Source organism: Phaeodactylum tricornutum, chromosome 15 (assembly GCF_000150955.2).
Source record: "Phaeodactylum tricornutum CCAP 1055/1 chromosome 15, whole genome shotgun sequence".
NCBI classification, from domain to species: Eukaryota; Bacillariophyta; class Bacillariophyceae; order Surirellales; family Neidiaceae; genus Phaeodactylum; species Phaeodactylum tricornutum.
In genome coordinates this window covers 1-19,749 of record NC_011683.1, presented here as the reverse complement: position 1 = coordinate 19,749, position 19,749 = coordinate 1, and the positions used below count along the sequence as shown (strand labels likewise).

Sequence of the window (19,749 nt, the reverse complement as noted above, 5' to 3'; positions counted from 1 at the left end):
ATTTTTATACTGTAGGCGTTGCGAGAAACGAAAAAAAGTCAGACTATATAGGACCACAGGGAGTGACTGAAAGTTGGTTGTTGGCAATTCCCGGACACTATGCGGGACTGTATATATTTGGGCTTCGTCAAATCCATGTCGTAGTTCAATCTATTCCTTATTTTCATCCACTGGCTCGTGTTTCATAAATCTGTCTTTGGGAAGAGAAAAGTCACAGAAAAGGGAAAATTGCTATTTCCACGTCAGTGTTAGACCATGAATCGTTTATAACCTTTCGGTTGATGTCACAGTGAGCACGCTCTTTCTTCGGACAAATTGCCGACATCTTGACAGCAGCCGCGTATGTATACACGATAGGACAACTGGGTGTGCAACGGGACCGAATCTTGACAATTCTTCTGAAATGCGCATAAATTTCCAAGAAAGCTGCCTACCGTAACCCATACGGACAAAAAGCATTGTCAGAGAACTCAAGTGCAAGAAGCGGAACCAAAATGCCGTTCAAGGAGCTGAGACACTACGACGTCGACGATGTTGCTATCTGGCTAGGATGTATCGGCCTTGGAACAAAAGCGGAGGCTTTTCGTGAACACGCTGTCGACGGTGACATGCTTCTCACATTAACTACGGAAGATCTGACTGGGGATCTGGATATGAGCAACCTACAAGCGCGAAAGGTCCTCACATCCATCGAAAGCACGAAAGAGATCATCGAGGCTCATTCCTTAGCCGACGTAAACGATACCGCATACTACAACAAGATTATTTCGGATCTGGAAGCGGAAAATGCTTCGTTAAAGGCCAAACTCAACCCCCACCAAGTTCAACCCGCACCCATAGCGCAAGCGACTCCTGTTCAGGCTGCTCCAGTTTCCGCACCACCTCAACCAAAGCCTCGGCAACCGACTGTGTTGGGTGGCGCTGGCACGGGGGCTGCTCGAGGTGCGGTGAGGGGAGCCATCGCTGGAGGTATGTACACCTGGAAGCTATTGTCGCTGCCTTGGTCTCGCCACTTTTGCTGACACGTTGCCGATTCTTCGACATACAGCCATTCTCCCAGGAATGAAGGCCCGCGATGGAGCGAAAGCGGGAGCCGCAGTGGGTGCGTACTCTGGGGGTGTCCGCGCCGCCAAAGGTCGTCGTTTCGGGTAAACAATGCACAGATAGCATTCCCGCTGGTTTACAGGACACGTAATCTTGGGTAACACGCCGTGAATGAGTGATGAGTCCGTCAATCCATTTCGATTTACAATAAGTGTAGCAACCGCAAGCCTACAATTACATTAGTTTTGGTTTTCTAAGTATATGTGTACAGTCAACGAGAAGTTTGCTACAGAGTGTCGGACTTTGGTACGATTGCACTATCATTCCTACCGACAATACAACGTTGCATTGCCTCTAGGATTTATGTAATGGACAACTCACAACGGGCTACGATCGAGACGTGAAAGTCGCGAACTAGAAAACAGGCAGTCGTACGATCAAAAACGGTGGGTATGCTAAATATACTCGCGGCGCCGCGAAGACAACAGTTGGATATTTCGTTTGCCCTTTGATGGGCATGGCTTTCAGGTATAGAGTAGGCAACTTCGGAGAATCAAAAAGGCTATTGTCCGTAATCATAGAGACCACCCTTTTTCTCTCGTACTTGCGCGTGCTCGGTCTCGGTCAGTTCAATATGTTCTTGATAGAAGAGCTTTTCCTCAATATCCTCGACAATCTCGCCATCGTCATCGAGCTTGCGCTTGTCAAAGTCCCGCAGAACCCAGCTTCGTAGCGTCTGGTCTTCGAAGTGGCTTAACCAGCCAAAGAATAGCTTCTTTTTCTTGAGGTGCTTGAGATACTTCACTTCGTCGACTCCCGTGTCAATATTGAGAAATTGAAGAGCCGACTCGGTAGCTCCACCCAGTACAAAGGTGGTTGTCAGTACAATAAACATGGTCGTTGCGATAAAAATGCTCTGATTCTCCGTTTGTGGAAACATGCGAGCCAGTCCATAGGAAACGGCTCCCCGCAATCCCGAAAACCACAACATATGTGCCGTCTTCCAAGGGATAACCGAGTCATCCGTCATACTTTCCCCTGGACTGGTCAAGATCACGCCATCCTCCCTACTGGTACCCTCAGCCACGTACTCGTTACCAATAGTAGGTGGAGGGATCGTTTTGCCCCGGCCAGCCACCATGTTGAACAAATACGTAATGGGGTAGATATTGACTGCACGACCTACTAAACAGGCCAGAAGCGCAAAGGCAATAAAGACAATGCGAAAGGCGCCGTCGCCCACCAAACCAAATACCGATAACCCCAAATCCAAAAAGATGATGGTCTCGGTCAAATGGGCTACCAGTCGAAAAACAATATCGGCATTGACGGCAGTTTCGGCGCAAACATTGGGCTCGACGTATCGCTTGGATGCAATCCCAGTGAACAAGACCGTAACGATACCACTGAGGCGCAATATTTCGGCCGCAACAAAAGGAAAGTACATCATAGTAATGTAAACACACAATTCCAAAAAGGGTGTCTTTCTCATATCGACGTGCTTCATCAAGAGCGCATAGGTGATGGCGAATAGCGTTCCCAATACCAAGGACCCCAAGAAGCCCGTGCTAAAGTCGTAAAGGAACTGAGCGAACTCTTGTCCCACGTTCAATTGGTTTTGCTGCTTTTCGATGAGATGGGCCAAGCATTCGAACAATACGAGACCGACGGCATCGTTGATGACGCTTTCACCAAAGACGAGATAGAAGAGATGCGGGTCCACCTTTTTGGACTGAAACACCGCCAAGGTACTCACTGGATCGGTGGCGCTAATGAGCGCACCAAAGGCTGCCAGTTCCAGAAAGGTTGGTCGAAAGCCAAAGCCAAAGAGTGGAACACAGACGTAGAGGATAGAAGCTACCACCATCGTACAAACAGCCGTTCCTATGCAAGCGTACATACATATGGGTACAATGTTCCGGAAGAACAAATCGCGTCGCAAGTGGTAGCCGCTGTTGAAGATGATTGGCGGCAGGAGTACGACAAAAAATATGCTCGGTGAAAAGGAAAGCATGGATCTAGCCACATCGTCGGCCACGCCATCGGCCTGAACGTCGCCAGCCACCGAATCGATAATGAGACCTGCTAGCATGCCGACGAGAATCACTAGAGCTGCTTCAGGGAGAATGGAACCTAGTCGAGGTAGATCGTGAAGGAATTTCTGTTTCAAGTCAAATTAGAACGGAAGGGAATAGCTAATGAGATCATCCGTAAGGTTTCGCAATTGGTTGCACTCGAATTGTCGAGCGCAACCTTGACTTACACTCAAAACCATTACAAAGACGAACAGAAAGAGGTAAATCGTAATCAAAATCGAAACTCCTCGCGAAGTCTGGTGCCATGAAGTTCCTCCGTGTTCCACCATTTTGGGGTCCGTTTACTCGTTAAAACGAAAGAAGAGCGTCTTTGTGGAAAACCAGGTTGTCGATAATGGTGTGACATATGTCAAAGTCAACCTGTCCTGTACCGAAATATATTCTCTATTTCGTCATGGTGATATTTGGGCACGAGTCTCGGTTTTTTTTTCGAACGACCGATCGACCGATTGACAGACCCCACAAAAACCGGAATCAAATGAGTGGGACGTCAGCAAAACGTCAGACCAACAATAGCCTCCACGCATGCTCAGAAAGGCCTCCTCATGATTCCGCAAAAGCCTACCTATTTCTACCAAACAAGCAGAACAGGGTGATATCCGACGCGTCTATGTTACATTGATTCTCCAGCGCCAATTTTTGCATCCAACCGAAAGACTAGTTTTACTACCTTGGTCACCGAGTCCTTTGATTCCTCCAAAAGTGAAAACATCTTCGGCTGCCTTTACGACCTCGGACTTGCCCTAATGCGCATTGGATGAAATGCCCTTTGTGCCTAAAATGATAAAGAGACCGACGGATTGGTCCTCGGCGGTAGCAGTATAAGTATAGACCACTCCACAGTCAGCGACATCGAGGTTTATCTAGCGCCAAGAACCCATCGAGAGCATCCGAAGCACTGACCTGCCCCATCGAGGGCGCGGATTATACAAAGAGCAGTTGCCATAGACGCAACGCCATATCGAGACTACCTCTAGTGTTGTTGCCAAACTTATTTCACGGGGTGAAATACCTGCGATAAGCGAATATTTCAAAAGCACATGGTCGTGCCAATCACCCCCACAACAACACCCAAAACACCAATAAAAAATACTGGAACAGTTTCCTTGGTTCTCTTTGTCTGCGTCTTGAGGAACATGACAGCAGGATACACAAAGACGAGGGCCGTTCCAAAGGTGGCTCCACCAATCGACGCCACAACTCCTAAATCAGTCAATTGACTAGCCAATGCCGTCACCAAAAGCATGAGGGTCACCGTCAATTTGTTGATGAGTTTTGTGTTTCGTTTCGCCTCCTCGACGCGAAAAAGATCCATCAGACCGTCACGGGTTCCGACAAAGATCAGCGGGTAGGAGAAGATGATGCTAATGGCGACGGCAAACCGCGAAAGACTGGCTATCGTATCGTTCGTGGAGTAATTGTTCAGAATGAATCCGTTCGAGGCGGCACCAAAGGTGAGAAAACCCGCGGTGGTAACCAGACTATAAATGACCACCACCGCAGTAAAGCTGTACCCAATCATTTGATGAAAGCGTTCCATGGTATTGTCTCTGAGATCGCTCCAGTACAATGGAGCCGAGAAGTGGGCAATGTAGGCATTGGAAAGCATACAGGTGAGGATGAGGGCCTTGGGTGAGAATGCCGCCGAGGCTCCGTCAACCCCAAAGACGGGTTCGGTGAGTTGACTGCTAAAGTACTCTCCACCGGGGGCGTAGGAACCCTGGAAGTAACGGAGACCCATTGCCAGAGTTGTGTAGAGCATTCCGATGATGCCCACGAGTGAAAACGGTGCTAGACTACTGAGATTCTTGAGGAAACAGAGTGGGGCGAGGACCAAATTCGTGACATACAAGAGAGACTGGGTGCGAGTAACTGTCACACCCACCGAAGCCAAGAGGTCAACCGACGTGTCGGCTAGAATCATGCTGTAAAAGAGATTGCCACTAAAGCAGTCGATAAAGCAGGAAAAGGCGACGATCCAACTAGACTTCCGGCCCACGGCAACGTCCCAGGCGGCGGCGTATGAATTTGTGTCGGTGCATTGACAGACGCGCCCAATCAATCCAAAGGTATAGGCGGATGCAGCTCCCATCAACATAATCACTCCAATTGCCGGAATTAATGCCGACGGGGCATTGCCAAAGGCGGCGACACCGTAGGGAAGACTAAGAACACCCGCACCAGCAATGCTCTTGACCAGGCTGTGTTATCAAATGAGGGAGAGTTGCATTGGTTTCGTGAGAATATAATTTAGGTTAAGGCCGACAGTATACAAAAAGCTCACAGTGAGGCACTACTTTGCAAAAACGGACTTGAAGACTCCGGTGGGAATTGTGGCGGTACCGGAACCTGATTTGGCGGCTTCGCCGACTTGAACATCATGATGATCGGTCGCCGCAACCGCTTGGTAGAGCGCTAAGACGGGCTTGCGCACGGCCATTGCCGAATGTTCCGTGTTGACGGCAACACAACGTGTGGGAGAGCCCGGAAGCCAAGGTAGATGGATCGGAATGCTTACTGTTTGTATCCCATCCGACGTTCCTGTACTCCATTCGTTGACTTCCGTGAAATGTCTTGGGGGCTATTCGAGAAAACGGGCTATGGTACAATCACGGACATAAACAAGGATCGATCTTTCAACAAATACTTAAAAAAGCCGAAAACAGATTGTTCTAACTGTAAAGATGCAATCGCGCTGTAAGAAATTAACGAAATTCCTGCTTGCGATTCCCGTAAAAAGAATGAGATTTTTTTCGACAAAAACGGACAATAAAGAGACCGGATGGCAGGCTGAGACTTGACAATTCTCGCCGTGCGCGCCCTATCGACTCACTTGTCGACTGTAAAACCTGACATTCAGTCCCATGAAATCCGTAATCCAGAACGCTGGACCGTCTAAATGTAAATGTGTTCGTTTGGGTGGTACATATGTTGTGACAGAATGGCATTGTGTTGCGCGCCCTGCTCCGGGCGACTTTTTTGTTGACTGTAAACAAAACAAACGCGATTACTGGAAATGTGCCACCACTACGGGGCATAAGTACTTGACTCTACAACGACAGTCTAGACGGGGCTGGGCCAGGTTGGCTGGCATACGATTTCTTTCTACGTTTGTCATCAATTAACAAATCGCCGGACGACACGTGAATGAACTCCGTTCCTGTTTCTGTTAGTCCGGTGTCAAAGTCACCTCTTCCACCGGCATGCTCCGTCGACCACAATACCGCGATGGAGGTCAACGTTTCACTTTCGCTACACTAGTAAGGATCCATGCTAAGATGACGCTACAGCACAGCTTGCTACCTCAGCTCCAAAGGAGCCGCCGCCTTGGGATCTTAATCGCTCTGGTTGTCTTTCAAAGTGTGACGGTCCTGTTGCACAAACAGACGTCCGTTTTGCATCCGCCAGTTCCTCGAGACTTGTCCGATCCCTTTGTATTGGCCTCGGAACCTAACGGACAAGAAGATCTTGAGCCAATGTCCCGCATTTTTCTAGAGGGAAGAGCAACCTATACTAGCGAATGCAGAAGGTTCAAGTTGACCAACATCACCTGGGGTCAATCGGTCGCTCCTTTCGTTGACAAAGTCGGAGCCAAAGTATTGGTAGAGCAAATGGGAACTTCCGTCAAGATTGTTCCCACCATTGCAGTCTACGACACGGCCAATATATCAGACTTTGACGCCATGTACATGAAGGCCTTGCCAGACTCAATCATCAAACCAGCTCACGCCACCGGATGGACCGCACAAGTCCAAAACAAGAGCTACGTTTGCTTCAAAGGTTGCAAGCAAGAAACACACAAGTTCCAATCCTGGCTCGGAGAGCCTTCGGAAATCGAACAGGCGCACAAAGTCGCAAAGAAGGTAATGCAGTATACCCTTTCCGACGTTCCCAGCCCCGAGTTTCAAAAGAAAGAACCCCAGTATGGGTTTGTTCCTCGTCGGGTCCTCATCGAACACCGACTGCCCGTAGAACGCATGAAGGAATACCACTGGTGGATTGCCAACGGACAACCAGTTTTTGTCTGTATCCGATGTGATGAAGGGCGGACGAAACGTGGATCCTACTATTCTTCCGCCTTTCAAAAGCTGGAAATCACCAGTATCTTGGAACCTTGCCAGCATTTGTCACGGCCCAAGACTTGGGAAAAGATGATTTCCATTGTGAAAAATATGGGTGAGCACGTTCCTGGGGTAGCGTGCATCGATCTCTACGCCGACGATTTGGATGTCTACTTCTCCGAAATCACTTTCACACGAGGTAAATGCCGAACATACTTCCAACCGCTCGTGGCCGATGCCCTCTTATACGCAATGAGCAACGATATCCTCGCTGCCAAAAGCATCACCGCTGACTACGTCGAGAAAACAGTTGCCGATCGATCGTGGGTTCACGTTTCGTTCGACCTCGGCGAGCCTCTTCTTAGCACTAACAAGGTTGTCAACGCAACAGGATTTCCGTCGGGGCCTGATCTTTGTCGAAACCAAGCAACTGCCAATTCCTCCGTCTGCGACCACACCATAGATTCAGTTGCGAGCTGGGACTTGCATTGTGTTATCAGCAAGGAGAACGCTTTAACAGCGGTGGGTCAATCAAAAATTCGGACAATCGGTCGTATCGTTCAGAAGATTGACTGGCTGTTGGTTCTTGGTCTGGTAGTGTTACTAGTGCTTGTCAAGTTTGGACACAAGACACGGCAACTTGACCGACCAGGGCCTCAAGTCTTTCATTGCTTCCTTTATTTGGCTGCAGTTGCGGTATTCAAGACCTTTCAAACCCATTCTGCAGGCCTTCTATCACCGAGACCAATCTGGTACACTGTAGTCGAAAGTTACCAAACTTTCAAAATTGTCCATCCTGTGACATCCCCGGCAATTGCATTATCGCATTTTGCGACTTACTGGATTTCCGTCAGCGCATTCTTTTCCAAAAGATTGACTACAATGTTGATTCTTTGGTGCCTGTATGAAGTCTGTACAGCTTTTGTAAACGAATACTTTCACTTTGGTGAGGAGGACGATTCGGTGAGATGCATGCGAGTTTCGTTCATTCTTTACACCAAAGAATACGCTATCAATGACGTCGTGAGGGTCTACTTGCTGCCGCCTCTCTTTGTGTATGGGTATCTGTTGCCCAAGATGATGCTCTATTGGTTTGGTCCCCATGGTATGTTTCTGGTTTGTACCGTTTCTGCTGGCTTCGGGACCTTTTTGTCTTTGAGCACTTGCCGAAAACGAACATATTGTGGAGCTACACTATGCCATCACACGTCAACAAGAATTGCAAGATGAATTAGACAAAACGGTTTGTTCCAACATCCAAACAATTTTATATTAGAACATTGTGTATGCTACTATGCCATTGAGTACTCTAAAAGAGTGTACAAAGCGGCAACAATGTAGTATGCATGGTGCTGTAGATCTAATTATGCATGTGCCTGACCAAGTGACTGTTGAATAGGGATTGGGTTGCCTGTAAGGCTTGTGTGTGGCTTACATCACAGGTTGCGCAACCTGGACACTGACCAGATTGGGATTGGCTGCAAGAGTGTTGAGTTTGTATGGTGTTCATGCCCCTCACGCTGACCACAATGGAGGCGCGCTCGGCACCGCCAACGCAAATCACGGCGGTGGCAAGTACAGCGCAGGATTCTTCCAGACGCCGAGGGTCACTGACACGGGCCTGCATGGCGCCACTAGACGCGACGGCACCGGAGGCAACCAAGGATACTTCCCAACAAACGTCAACCACAGCAAGACTTTGTAAAACTTGACTGGCTCTTTTCCCACAAAATGGCTTTGCTAGGGTGTGCCTTCATAGGGCTAACAATGACCGTTATGGCAGACAGTGCTAGTGCTGACAAAGCCATCAAAAGACTCTTGCTCTTGGGAGAAGAAATCAAAGATTGTCATCCTTTGTGGTTTTTGCTTTTGCCTCATTAGCAAATCCAGAAACAGAATTGAGTTTACTAGGTTAACTATATTTTTGACATTCAAGTGACGAACAGCTGTTGAAATCTTGACCCTCATTGTTCATTCACTCTGTGTTGAACAACACTTACAGTCGTGAGTCAACTTCCTTCCAAACTCTTGTACTTACTGTGAAGTTCAATTGTAAACCTATTTTCCATTAACTTTGCTCCTTTTGACTACTTATCATTCTCACCAACATTCTCTCTTGTTCCAAATAATCCTATTTGGACTTCACTTGCTTCATCTTCACATATAGTCTTGCTTTCCGAAACCTATCATTTTCATCACTTGAATACATATAGTTTCGGCTCCACGCCAGAGAGACGCTCGTCCACTGCAATACGTTCGCACTGGAGCCCCGAACCCTACCCAGTCATGACTCGATTACCATCTCCAGAAATCGCTATGTGAGTCAACTTCCTTCCAAACTCTTGTTCTTATGGTGGTGTTTAAACCTATTTTGTAATTTTATTTTTCACGCAATCAACTTGCTCATTCTCGCTAACATTCACTCTTGCTCCACATATTGGTATTCAAACTTCACTTGCTTTATGATCACACATAGTCTTGCTTTCCTAAACATATAATTCTCATCACTTGAATACAGATAGTTTCGGCGCCACGTCAGAGAGACGTTTGTCCAGTGCAATATGTTCGCCCTGGAGCCCCAAACCCTACCCGGTCATGACTCGATTGGTTCCACTATCCGCTACCGCCACAAATGTATTTGCGCCAAAAGTCACGCCCCTCCAGGTGTTCGCTTCGGGAGTGATCTGCGAGGACCAGGTTTCGCCATCCGAACTAGTCATGATCCGACTGCCGTCGCCACGAGACGCCACGGCAACGAACGTGTTGCCACCAAACGTCACACGCCACCAACAAGTGTTTGGCACACCGGTGTGGCCAGTCCAAGTTATGCCATCTGCACTTGTCATGACACTTTTGCCGCTGCCAAAACAAGACACTGCGACAAACTTCCCTTTGCCGTACGTGACGCTGATCCAATTATTCGCTGCCGCAGCGGTACCAGCCGTCCAGTTGATGCCGTTTGGACTGGTCATGACCGTTCCATCATTCTGAGAAACTGCCACAAACATATTATTCCCGTACGCGACACCCTGCCAGAAAGCGTCGGCCGCACTGGTACGACTCGTCCAAGCCATGCCGTCCGAACTGGTCATGATACGATTGCCACCATAGGGCACGGCGACAAACAATCCGTTTCCGTAGGTGACGGAAAGCCATTCTTGGGCGGGCACCTTGGTTGCACTGGTCCAATCCACGCCATTCGAACTGTACATGACGATACTCCATCCCACTGCAACAAACATTCCTTTTCCAAAAGTGACGTCCCGCCATTCGCCGGTTTCCGCAGCGGTACGAGGCGTCCAATTTATGCCGTCGGGACTGGTCATGACCCGGTCGAATGAGACTGCGACAAACATGTTATTCGCGTACGTGACGCTTTGCCAATAATCGTCGGCCGTAATGGGTCTGATTGTCCAGTCGGTTCCAGTGGGGGGTGCTGCCAAGGGCATCGTAGACGGCATCAAAGTTGGGGCTGCAGTTGGAGATGGAGCCGGCACCAAATTGGGGTCATTGACTGGCATTCCTGGCGGAGCGCCGGCGGGCTTCGTAGTCGGAGCCAAAGTCGGGGGGCTGGACACTTCGGGAGTTGGCTGGACAGGAGGGGGAAAGACAATCACTGTAGAGTTAGGATTGGTCTCAAGCAATTTGTCTCGTAGCAGATCTTCTTTAATTGCAGTGTCCATGTCTTCTTCAAAGAGCCCCGTAAATTCCTCTGGGACAGTGTCACCGCTGATTTCTAGCGCAATGCTATGAACAATGTCAAAGCAAAGTAAATCATCGCCAATCACAGAATTGCCGCACTCTGACAAACAAAATGAAAAGCCAGAACAACCATTAGAACCATAGCACGTCTAGCAACGGCACATCTCATGCTTCATCCAAACCTCCACTTACCCATCATCATTAAGGATTCAATGGAGGTCGGCAACTGCACCACGGCAGTCAGACGGCGCTGATTGTGAATGGCCAGGACACTAGCCTTCAAGTATCGTCCTCCGGGGGCAAGAATCTCCGCGACAATTTCGGGCGCCAAGATATCCATGGCGGCAACAAGTCCTGTTTCAAGCTCTGTAAAGAACTCCATCATATCAGTCCCCATGTTGGCTTCCACCGAGATGCTGTATCCCACATCCACAACCTCCATAAAAGGAACAATGGGAGATGGGACGGGAGCGACGGTGGGAGGTGGAACAGGGGCGACTACGGGAGCTGCGACGGGTACAGGTGCGTTGGTAGCCTTGGGGTGCTTTTCTGATTTGGGATCCTTTGCCGATTTGCGAGACTTGGAGGACTTGGTGCTTTTCGTATAGCCGGACGCACCTTTGCCGCCCTTGCCTTTGCTGTCCGCGCTGGACGAAGCTGTGCCGCCTTTGCCATACGAGCTGGAGCCTCCCTTCTTGAGGCGGCGACCAGTGACCTCAAGGATGGATGGGACACCATTGTTCTATTGAAATGGAAGAGGCACAAGAGAGAGAGATAGGATGAGAGTTTTACCAAGAGGAAATTGTTGCCAAGCTTCGGAAAAGGGGACAAATATAGGCTTGGATTGAGTGCCTACAGTACAGATATACTCACCAACTTGTCAGGCTGTTCCGAGACGTCAGCAGACTGCGCCTCTACAGCCGCAAGCACGAGCAAAGGGGAAAAGAGAGTAAGAAAGACAAAGGAAGTCTTCATGGTGGTGGTGGTGTTTATCGCGGTCGTGACTTTTCGAAAAAGCTGCTTGATACGATGATGAGATGAAGGAAATTTGGCCAGGAACCAAAAATCGATCGGAGAAGGCGCAAAAAAAAAAGAGAGAATTGTCAATTTGCTGGTATCGTTCGTTTCTTTCGTGAACTAGTAGGTTTCAATTATAGAGCGTTCCGCTACTTCCAACTTTTCGAATTCGGTTTTAGAGGAGTATATCTCCGTTGATCATTCCATCGATATATTTTTACTATGGAATCGGTACCCATTGCGAACTCAGCATTCGAAATTGCGTACAATCGCCAGGTAGGATGTGGTTGGAAAAACGATTCAAATTGCATTACTTAATTCCTAAGGAAAAGGAGATCCCAGTGTACTAAATGTAAACATGAATGTATCTTTTATCTTTACACAGGGATTCATTTTTTGTCCAGACGGCGCGACACCAGGGCGCCATTCGAAAGACATATGCCAACACAAGAACTACCCACACAACATAGGCTTCACCAGTAGAGAAACCGGAATTGACCACCATTGCAGAGACCAACTGCTTGGGAGTATATGGTTGTCCGCTTGGCTTGCCTTGCGCTACGGTTTCTCTTGTCAAGTCACGAGTTAGATGATCCACCAAGGAACCAACAAGCCAATTATAACCGGCAATGTTGCCCTTGATCAGCAACAAGCAAACCGGGCTCGCCCCCGAGTATTTTCGTAGCGGCCTGGAAAGAAAGTAACACGTCCTGGCTTTCTTCCGGGCAGCCTGCAGTGGTTATCCAGAGGCCTTGGTGTCACGGAACAAGATCAAAATGTTGCCAGTTCAAAACACAGAACAAAATTCCGGTGATTACTCCTACGCCCGGTAGTATTGGGACAGACACTGCTCCGGCTGCTAAAGAAGAGGGCAGAGCCATGGGGGCGCTGCCTGGCGGTAATGATTTGATGGCATCAAAATTCCAATGGGGACCAATCTGACCACAACCTTCTGGTCCAAGCTGTGTATTGTACAATGGAGAAGCATGATGGTGAGGCATTTCATCATGAACAGTCCGAGAAAACAACGGCCTGAAAATACTAGCCAGTCTACCACGTTCCAGTCGACGTACATCGGTTCGTCCAGGATACACGTGCTCATCTCCTGCATTATTAGGTGGTCCATTCCCGCACTGTATGTCATTGTACACCAGTCGTCCTTCAATACCGGGACCCGGTCCAAGTACCTCGCAAGCTTGACGAATTGTCATCCATCCCTGCGGTGTTTCGACTAGTACGTCCGCAATGTCGTGATCAAACGTTGTCGCACAATAGCACTTGTCGCCAAAGGAGTAGCTGTAGTCCAAATAATCCTATTTGGACTTCACTTGCTTCATCATCACATATAGTCTTGCTTTCCGAAACCTATCATTTTCATCTCTTGAATACATATAGTTTCGGGTCCACGCCAAAGAGACGCTCGTCCATTGCGAACCAATCACTGGAGCCCCAAACCCTACCCGGTCATGACTCGATTTCCCGTTCCAGAACCGGCTACCGCCACAAACTTGTTCGCGCCAAAAGTCACGCTATTCCAAACGTTCGCTGCGGGAGTGGTCTGCGAGGTCCAGGTTTCGCCGTCCGAACTGGTCATGATGCGACTGCCCTTGCCACCATTCGCCGCGGCAACGAACGTGTTGCCACCAAACGTCACGCTCGACCAATCAGAAGATGGCGGCGCATTCATCGGACTTGCCCAGGTTTCGCCGTCGGTACTCGTCATGACACAATTGGCTTTACTAGAAGAGACTGCGACAAACTTTCCGTTGCCGTACGTGACGCTGCTCCATTTATTGGATGCCGCAGCGTCACGAGCCGTCCAATTCTCCCCGTCGGGACTGGTCATGACCCGGTCATTTCCATTCTGAGAGACTGCGACAAACTTCCCGCTTCCGTACGCGACGCTCGTCCATGAATTGTCAACCACACTGGTACGACTCCTCCAGGTTTCGCCGTCCGGACTGGTCATGACACGATTGCCCTTGCCACCTAAGGGGAGCGAGAACCCAGAGTAGTACTTTCCTACAATGATGTATAAAATCTATCCAAAAACTCCTCATAAGTTAACCCTCTGAGTTCACAGTGCAACATATAAATATTTCCTCTGAGTTCACAGTGCGACATATAAGTATTCCCTCCCAGTTCACTGTCCGATGTTGTAAGTAATTCGTCGGGGTTCAGTGTCCAACAACATAAGTAAACCCTCTTGGTTAACCTGGAGAACAGGAACTTCTTGAGTGTGGGGCAAAGGGGCACCCAATTCTGCGACATTTGATGACGTCAATATCATGAACCAAGAGTGGTGCACTCGACAAATCTTTTCTGCTTCCAATCTTCAACACAGCAGACCTTCACTTTGTCACCACAACCACATCATTTTGACTGTTGATTCTGACGAGTGCTCATCCATTTGCCTCAATTGCCTTGAACAACTAACAGTCAGGAAACATCCAAATTCTTGCAAAGTACCAATAACAGTAATAGGATCAACAAAGTTAAGCGGATCTATCTGTAGTCAGTGGATCTCATTTTGCATATTCCTGTCCAATTCCCCTACCACAAGCCACAAGATAGCTTGTCAAGTATGAAAAGCAGAAATTGGTTAAATATTTTCAGCCTTAAAAAAATCGCTAAGTATTTCTTTATGAATTCTACGTTATTTTTTGAATGACTATTTCATATCCTTCCTCTTGATACTTAGGATCCGGAATGAGGGGAATCTTCCCAGTCCAAGTTTAAACCAACCTAAGGGGAGGGAGATCCCAGAGTAGTAAAAACATGCGTTACTGTATAGAATTTATCCAAAAACTACGCCTAAGTAATTACTCTGGGATCTATCCGACTTCTAAGTAATTACTCTGGGATCAGTACCAGACCTCATAGTAATTACTCTGGGATCTGTCTTTGCTTCACAGCCGTATTTGATTGTCTGTTCCAATAGAACTTGGTACTCAATGAACTCTTATCAGTTTGTCTGAGCCTCCTGTTTCTGTCTCTCCACTTCAGCAATACTTGATTGTCCAAACTCTACAATTTGCCTCCAATGTTTGGAAATTTGCAGTTTCAGTCAGTGTCACCATCAGTACAGGTTGCGCTTCCATGAAAGATTTTTTCCTTCTACAGTAAACATGTTTGGGGTTTTTGTTCTGTCATGCTGTAGAGCACTGCCATGGACTTATATCCAAGCATTACGTAATTCATCTGGAAGAGTCCTGGCAACTCCAAGAATCCGCCCCGAAGAATGGCTTGATGCAAATGGAACAGTGATTGTCCACTTTGAGGAGTCCTGGCATAAGTACCTTGCGCAGTGAGAAGACCACACTGGATTGGAAAGTTGCTCGGCACGAAATGAATGTTTAACAGGAAGTCCAGGAGCAGATAGAAGCAGCACAGAGGGGGCAAGAGATCCTAAGGGGAGGGAGATCCCAGAGTAGTAAAAACATACAATACTGTATAGAATTTATCCAGAAACTACGCCTAAGTAAAATTACTCTGGGATCTATCCGACTTCTAAGTAATTACTCTGGGATCAGTACCAGACCTCATAGTAATTATTCTGGGATCTGTCTTTGCTTCGCAGCTGTATTCGATTGTCTGTTCCAATAGAACTCGGTACCCAATGAACTCTTATCAGTTTGTCTGAGCCTCCCGTTTCTGTCTCTCCGCTTCAGCAATACTTGATTGTCCAAACTCTACAATTTGCCTCCAATGTTTGGAAATTTGCAGTTTCAGTCAGTGTCACCATCAGTACAGGTTGCGCTTCGATGAAAGATTGTTTCCTTCTACAGTAAACGTGTTTGGGGTTTTCGTTCTGTCATGCTGTAGAGCACTGCCATGGACTTATATCCGAGCATTACGTAATTCATCTGGAAGAGTCCTGGCAACTCCAAGAATCCGCCCCGAAGAATGGCTTGATGCAAATTGTTACGTAGTACAACCAATGTACGTACGTAAGACAGGAAAACGCTGTGTCGACAAGGTCTGGTAAACGAAGGTTGGGCGTTATTACGAACAACCTGCGATACACCTAAGCGAGCCTAGGGACTGTAAAACTCAACTCGCTTACGACACTCCCCACGGGTTAGACAGCGGATACAAGGACCTATGCTAATGCAATATTTGGATCAATGACTTTCTAAAACAATGAGAGGAAGATTATTCTACTACTAGTCCATCAGGCTAGGGAGGTCCAGTTCACTGGACTGCCATTACCATGTTCCAGATAATCTTACTCACATGTACAAGTCTTCTTCTTCTAAATATAAATCCCACACAGAATCTTGTAGCAAGTATTCATTCCTCCTTGATTACTCCCTCATAATGCGTGGGACTGGATCCTATCATTCATTCGTATAATCCTTTCCTGTATCCTCTTCCAAAGGATTCCCATAGTCATCCCGCAAATACATCGTGTCGTACAATAAGGCCGACACAAATTCAACGGTTCCATCGCCATCCTCAACATGATCACCAACCACGTTCCTGTTGGTATCTTTTACCTGTCGCACAGACATGTCGCGATGGTGTATACCGTAACACTCCCCATCGGCCTGTCTTGATGTATTCGAAAACTTTACCTCACATTTTGACGTATCGCCTTGCCAGAAAAGGAGGGGCTTCAATACGGGCCACGCTTGTTGGAATCCCCAATGTTTACTGAGAACATCTGCAACATTATCTGCTCCCAGGATCTTGTGGAACTCAACAACACCAGCTGCAATAGCCTCTCGTACTCTGTGGTAAGAAAGAGCGTTGTGTCGCTTGTTGAGTGGGGACTGGGATTCCGTTGAGCTAGTAATCACGGACTGATTATCTCCAAACAACACTGACTTCCCCGTGATAGGAACTCCAAGGTAGCGCATTGTAGTACGTATGTCCATGATTTGTTCAACAGCAATGCGCGCTGCGACAAACTCAGATCCATATGTGGCGGTTTCAACCGTAGCCTGTCGCTTGGAATACCATTCAAAAGGGGTTTGATTGATGAGATGCAAGACACCGGTAACCGATCGACCAGTGATCATATCATGGTAGAGATTGGCATCCACATAACAAGTGAGTGTGACGTGTTTTCCCAGAGGCGTAGGAGCGTTGCCAGGTATGAGTTCCTTGACATTACCATATACGGATGTTGCCCAGCTATGTACTTTCTTGGGTAACATCGAGTAATCCGGTTCATCCGTACGGACCCGTATAGCACCTGCTTTCATCTTCCTAACGTAACCATAGATCCTTTTGAGTCGATCTAGGTGGCCCTCGCGAGGCGCAACACGGAACCGCGACATACTCATGACGGCAGTAGCTATATCGAAGCGACCGAGGGTGATAAGCCACTGTAAACTACCGATGAGGGATTGATACTGTTTGATCCCATGGTCGTCGAGTTCAGAGGTGGAGTCTAACTCCGGGTGGTCCCCCTTTTCCAAAGGCAATACAAACATCTTGGGCTGCTCATCGTACATTCGTTCGTATTGTTCCATCATACGAGCGATGTACTTCTTGGGGTGATAGTACAGGGTACCATCCTTATCACGTTCGAACGTACATCCTAGGTGATAATCCAACGGTCCAACTCCCTTGAGTTTGTATTTGTGCGTCTCCTTGAGTTGGCACATGATGTGCTCTGGATCATGGGCTGCCACTGCAATGTCATCAACATACACAGCAATATACTCATACACACCGGAATTCTCCCTCATCCATACATCGGAGTCAGCTTTGCTTGCCGTGAAACCAAGGTCTCGAAGGGTATCCGCAAAACGCTCGTGCCAGCGCAATCCGCTACTCCTGAGTCCGTACAGGGCCTTGTTAATCACCAGGATATGTCCTTCAAGGTCTGCAAATTCTGGACCGGCGACTACGAAGACCTTCTCCTTGGTCTTGGCCTCAAGATACGCGTTTCCTATGTCAGCTCCCCACAGCTTTAGGTTGTTGAGCTCAGCTAGGAATATGACAATTCGAAGGCTTCTGAGTGAAACGACTCCTGAATAGACACTCTCGTTTGGTACTGGGGTTAGGTGACCACCTGCCACCATCCTGGCCTTGTGTCTGCCATCATGCTTGACGTCATATACGGTATGGATACGGATCTTCTTGTATCCCTCAGGTGCGTTCTCAACATGTTGACCTCGGATAGTGGCCTTGCCTTTATTGATGAAGGTGTCGTACTCATGCAATTGTGCTCTCTCGGTACTCTCAGCGTCTTGCCATTTACTATTTCCGTTGCCCTTATCAATGCTGACTGCCTCTTTGTGGTCACGAGGGATCTGATATCCGAACTTCAGTACGGGAGCGCGTCAACCATTATGAAGCCGGGCTTGGTGTGCAAGTTGTTGGAATGTAACATTTCTGATTGCAAGGCGCTTGAACTGTTTCCAACCTGGTGTATCTAGGAGGCCCTGTCGTTTAGCATAGGTAGCGCATGTAACAGGATTGTCGGCCCGGATAACATCTAGGGGTTCATACATAGACTCCCCAGTTTCCCAGTTTACAAGTACATTGAATCTAGATCCTTTGTAGTTCTTGTCGTTAGGGAAAAGAGGTCCTTCGTGCGCCACAATGTCCTTGAAACTCCATTTACGGTCAGTATCGTGAAGTTCTTTGTCTAGATCCGTCTCGAGTTTATCTAGAATTTCGTTGTACGCTAGAATTTCGTCGTATTCACCATCATTTATTTCAACAAGAAAATTCACATCAGAAGGTTTGTCTGGGTCAATGATTTTTCGGGTGATACGAGCTCGAAAACGTTCTCCATTATCGTGTGAATCCGTGAGAAACGTGCGACCGATGAGATCGTCAGGAGTGAAACCAGGTAGCTCCTTCAAGGCATAGGAATTTTGATTTTCTGTTCTACGCGACTTGATAAAGTTGATGGGCTTAGAAATACTCTCCCCATCCTGTGTCGCAAGACGGAGGTTGGTTTCAGATGGGACAGACGCGGATCACACACTAGAACGGAATAGGATGCGGTTGGTGTCTTCGGTAAGGATCTTATAGGTGAGAGCGTCACCTACAGAATCTGCGATGCCGACGAAACGACCACGTTTTTCGGTACCATCGGACGGGAAGGTGGCATCTTCGATCCTATAATAAACAGGTTCCCAGAAAGAGAACTGGAGGAGAACACTGATATCAGGGGTCGATCCGTTGAGAATTTCCAACGGAGTTCTATTATCTAGAGATTCGTGCGCAAGATGGTTAAATACATAGCATATGTAAGTAACACAGAGTAACCAGGTAGAATTGGGCGCGCCCGTTTTATTGAGAACGTTGTTCGTATTGGCCTCAATGGTAGCGATGCGTCGTTCAGCGAAGTTCTGGTGTTGATGATGTGGTTCGCTTTGCCACTGGTCAATGTGGTAAGCCCGTGTAATGTCAGTAACCTTTTTACTGATCTCAGCTTGGGCACGGTCGCTGATGAGCTTATCCATGGCCCCACGGTAGCGGATATGATCCTCTAGGGCGTTGACAAATTCTTTGTCGGTTTTCATGGGGTAGACGTCAGTGACGAGGGAACGTCTCCCTACAAAGAGTTGCGCATACTTTGGGTTAGGGTTAGGGTTAGGGTTAGGGTTAGGGTTAGGGTTAGGGTTAGGGTTAGGGTTAGGGTTAGGGTTAGGGTTAGGGTTAGGGTTAGGGTTAGGGTTAGGGTTAGGGTTAGGGTTAGGGTTAGGGTTAGGGTTAGGGTTAGGGTTAGGGTTAGGGTTAGGGTTAGGGTTAGGGTTAGGGTTAGGGTTAGGGTTAGGGTTAGGGTTAGGGTTAGGGTTAGGGTTAGGGTTAGGGTTAGGGTTAGGGTTAGGGTTAGGGTTAGGGTTAGGGTTAGGGTTAGG

The 19,749-nt window shown here is 47.9% G+C and overlaps 7 protein-coding genes across 7 annotated transcripts; 2 read left to right on the top strand and 5 right to left on the bottom strand.

Moving 5' to 3' along the window:
- Positions 1-494: 494 nt before the first annotated feature.
- On the top strand, positions 495-1,303 carry PHATRDRAFT_47783 (predicted protein; the record flags this gene model as incomplete). The annotated part of the gene is made up of 2 exons (XM_002182272.1): positions 495-969; positions 1,049-1,303. The coding sequence occupies 2 exons, from the start codon at positions 495-497 to the stop codon at positions 1,150-1,152; spliced, it is 579 nt and encodes a 192-aa protein (XP_002182308.1). The 3' UTR covers positions 1,153-1,303.
- Positions 1,304-1,870: 567 nt separating this feature from the next.
- Positions 1,871-3,058, bottom strand: PHATRDRAFT_14403 (phospholipase; the record flags this gene model as incomplete). Its single annotated transcript, XM_002182108.1, has 2 exons — positions 1,871-2,087; positions 2,193-3,052. Coding segments are annotated over 2 exons (1,077 nt in total), but the record flags the coding sequence as incomplete, so codon positions are not given.
- Positions 3,059-3,776: 718 nt separating this feature from the next.
- On the bottom strand, positions 3,777-5,580 carry PHATRDRAFT_47781 (predicted protein; the record flags this gene model as incomplete). Its single annotated transcript, XM_002182107.1, has 2 exons — positions 3,777-5,341; positions 5,438-5,580. 2 exons carry the CDS (start codon positions 5,578-5,580, stop codon positions 4,171-4,173), a joined length of 1,314 nt encoding a protein of 437 aa, XP_002182143.1. The 3' UTR covers positions 3,777-4,170.
- Positions 5,581-6,418: 838 nt separating this feature from the next.
- On the top strand, positions 6,419-8,906 carry PHATRDRAFT_47780 (predicted protein; the record flags this gene model as incomplete). The annotated part of the gene is made up of 2 exons (XM_002182271.1): positions 6,419-8,306; positions 8,644-8,906. 2 exons carry the CDS (start codon positions 6,419-6,421, stop codon positions 8,904-8,906), a joined length of 2,151 nt encoding a protein of 716 aa, XP_002182307.1.
- Positions 8,907-9,786: 880 nt separating this feature from the next.
- Positions 9,787-11,923, bottom strand: PHATRDRAFT_47779 (predicted protein; the record flags this gene model as incomplete). Its single annotated transcript, XM_002182106.1, has 3 exons — positions 11,777-11,923; positions 11,096-11,645; positions 9,787-11,003 (listed from the first exon to the last, which is right to left on the bottom strand). The coding sequence occupies exons 1-3, from the start codon at positions 11,876-11,878 to the stop codon at positions 9,787-9,789; spliced, it is 1,869 nt and encodes a 622-aa protein (XP_002182142.1). The 5' UTR covers positions 11,879-11,923.
- Positions 11,924-12,266: 343 nt separating this feature from the next.
- Positions 12,267-13,889, bottom strand: PHATRDRAFT_38076 (predicted protein; the record flags this gene model as incomplete). Its single annotated transcript, XM_002182105.1, has 3 exons — positions 12,267-12,650; positions 12,769-13,216; positions 13,381-13,889. 3 exons carry the CDS (start codon positions 13,887-13,889, stop codon positions 12,267-12,269), a joined length of 1,341 nt encoding a protein of 446 aa, XP_002182141.1.
- A 4,972-nt stretch (positions 13,890-18,861) lies between these two features.
- Positions 18,862-19,410, bottom strand: PHATRDRAFT_38075 (predicted protein; the record flags this gene model as incomplete). Its single annotated transcript, XM_002182104.1, has 1 exon — positions 18,862-19,410. The coding sequence occupies one exon, from the start codon at positions 19,408-19,410 to the stop codon at positions 18,862-18,864; it is 549 nt and encodes a 182-aa protein (XP_002182140.1).
- Between the last annotated feature and the right edge of the window lie 339 nt (positions 19,411-19,749).